General features: G+C 39.8%; 1 protein-coding gene across 1 annotated transcript in view; it reads left to right on the plus strand.

The window, feature by feature from the left end:
• The window catches only part of LOC106809739 (carbonic anhydrase 12-like), a 10,248-nt gene extending 9,740 nt beyond the window's left edge, over window positions 1-508 (plus strand). The window contains exon 4 of the mRNA XM_014812931.1: window positions 375-508. Within this exon, the coding sequence (XP_014668417.1) occupies window positions 375-508 (134 nt within the window). The remainder of the gene's footprint in view (window positions 1-374) is intronic.
• Window positions 509-2,253: the final 1,745 nt, after the last annotated feature.

The raw sequence follows: 2,253 nt of genomic DNA on the forward strand, positions 1-2,253 counted from the left end.
TATATATATATATATATATATATATATATATATATATACATATACATATATATATATCTCAATCTTAGAAATAGCACACGGTATGGCTCGCGGGATTGGTGTCTGGCTCGGTGGTTTTAATCAGGAATTCAATGTAGTAAACACTAGACTGTATAGCGTCACAAACGCTGACATTGTTAAATATACACCCGATCCGTGTAGTTTTATTTAGAACTATCGTGATCCGTATTTGTAACATCATATTCGGTTCGCATATACGATATATTGGTGCGTAATGCTTTGTTCTCAGATCGACAAGCTACGCTCTCTAAAATACGTTGAAAAACACGTGGAACGTACTAGAAAACTCGTCAACAACTACCGTCCGCTCCAAGATATTAACAAGCGCAAGGTCTACAAAAGCTTTAAAGAGGATCTGGAGTCACGGGGGACAGCAGGTCGCATTACGCTAAGCTGGGCAATGGCTGTAGCCATGACTGTTGCCGCATCTCAGTTCGCAAGAGACTAAACACGAAGCTGTCTGCAGGTTTCACTTCGCGCGGTTTTCCTGAATTTACATTGATGTGCGACGAGGGCCGTAGCTAGCGGAGGTGGACAGGGGCAAAGGGGCAGTTCCCTGCACCCAAAGAAGTGTAGATACTGTTACATGGTCAATGGCGAATCGCCCATGGTCCCCTGGCCAGAACACAACCCTCATGTGGCTTGGCCCCATTCAAAATGGGGTAGTTATACGTACGCCACTGGCGGCTACTACTCTAAATTAGTATAACTAATCACTTAGACTCTTAGACGTAGATAATCATTATGTCGCGTCATAGGCAATTTTTGCAACTGTCATCGCTTATTGTCATTAACAATAAAAATACATAATTTATGTATAGTATAAAATACTATATGTGCGTGCATGCGTGCGTAAGCACGCGTGCATGCGAGCATACGTGTGTGTACGTGCGCGCGCGCGTGTGTGCGTGTGTGTGTGTGTGGGGGGGGGGCGTTCCTTTGTGATCGATGTGTAGAGGTATAAATAGTCATTAGACTAGTTATTACCAGGACGACGAGAGACGGTTTTCTAGCGTAGCGTTGTTTTCCCTGTTCTTTCAAATTCTTTCAGGTAACTAGATGAGATTTTCCAGACATAGCGAACTGCCTCTGTACGGCAACCGCATTTGCAACTGCAAGTTCGTAACTTAACTCCCTGAACGGTTTCAAATCTTGCTCTTGTGCAAATGGCAGTACGGCAGCAGTGACGAGAAAAAGCAGAAACGCAGTGAAACAGTTCGCTCTATGTATACATAATACATATATGTATAATGCGTTAATTAAAAGGGAGAAAATGATGGGAGCAGAAGAGATGAAAGTCGAAAGAATCGAGTGATTTAATTACCTGATTTTTTTACTGAATTTAGATTTTTTACTGACATTTATTTAGATGTGAACTTACAAATCACCGTTTATTAATTATTTACACATTTTAATAATGAACTTTTAATAATTAAATATAAATATTTACATGTTTACACATCGAAATAAACTTACACCGACTATTGTCTTTTGTTTTCATATGCACATATAAAGTCATTAAATGCGCAAATTAGTGATTATTAATTGAATTAACATAATTAAATTACGTACTAATTAAAGCTATGTTTGTCCGTGAGCTACGATGCTTGGTAAGAAATTGCTGCCAAATGTTTAAAAAAAGATAGAAGTGCTGTCACATTCACATCTTGAAAACTTGTAAGAATGTGCCAGCTATAGGAGCGTGTGACGAGTAGTTAATATTAAATGCTTAATTTATGCCATTTAATCAATTTGTTAACGAAACATTTCTTTATTGTTATTATAGTTGTGGAAGTTCAGATGGCCGTTAATTTTATATTGGTGTTATGAGTCTATTCTGGTCGCATAGAGGCGGTATTGTTGAGTTAAATACTTGCTGCAGAACATGTAGTAATGTGATGTAGAAAGAGGAAAAGAAAGGGGGAAATAAATGAAGAGAGACAGAGAGAGAGAGAGAGAGTGTGTGTGTGTGTGTGTGTGTGTGTGTGTGTGTGTGTGTGCGTGCGTGCGTGCGTGCGTGTGCGTGCGTGCGTGCGTGTGTGTGCGTGAGAGAGAGAGAGAGAGAGGAGGAGAGAGAAGATGAGAATAAGAGAACGAGCGAAGAAGGAGCGAGAAAGGGAGATAGAGAGATTGGCAGTAATATGGTCGTTGAATCAGATAATAAATTCGAGAAGACGATCAAATGAGTTACCT

The sequence above is a fragment of the Priapulus caudatus genome, unplaced genomic scaffold, assembly GCF_000485595.1.
Source record: "Priapulus caudatus unplaced genomic scaffold, Priapulus_caudatus-5.0.1 Scaffold381, whole genome shotgun sequence".
In the NCBI taxonomy this organism is placed as follows: Eukaryota; Metazoa; Priapulida; class Priapulimorpha; order Priapulimorphida; family Priapulidae; genus Priapulus; species Priapulus caudatus.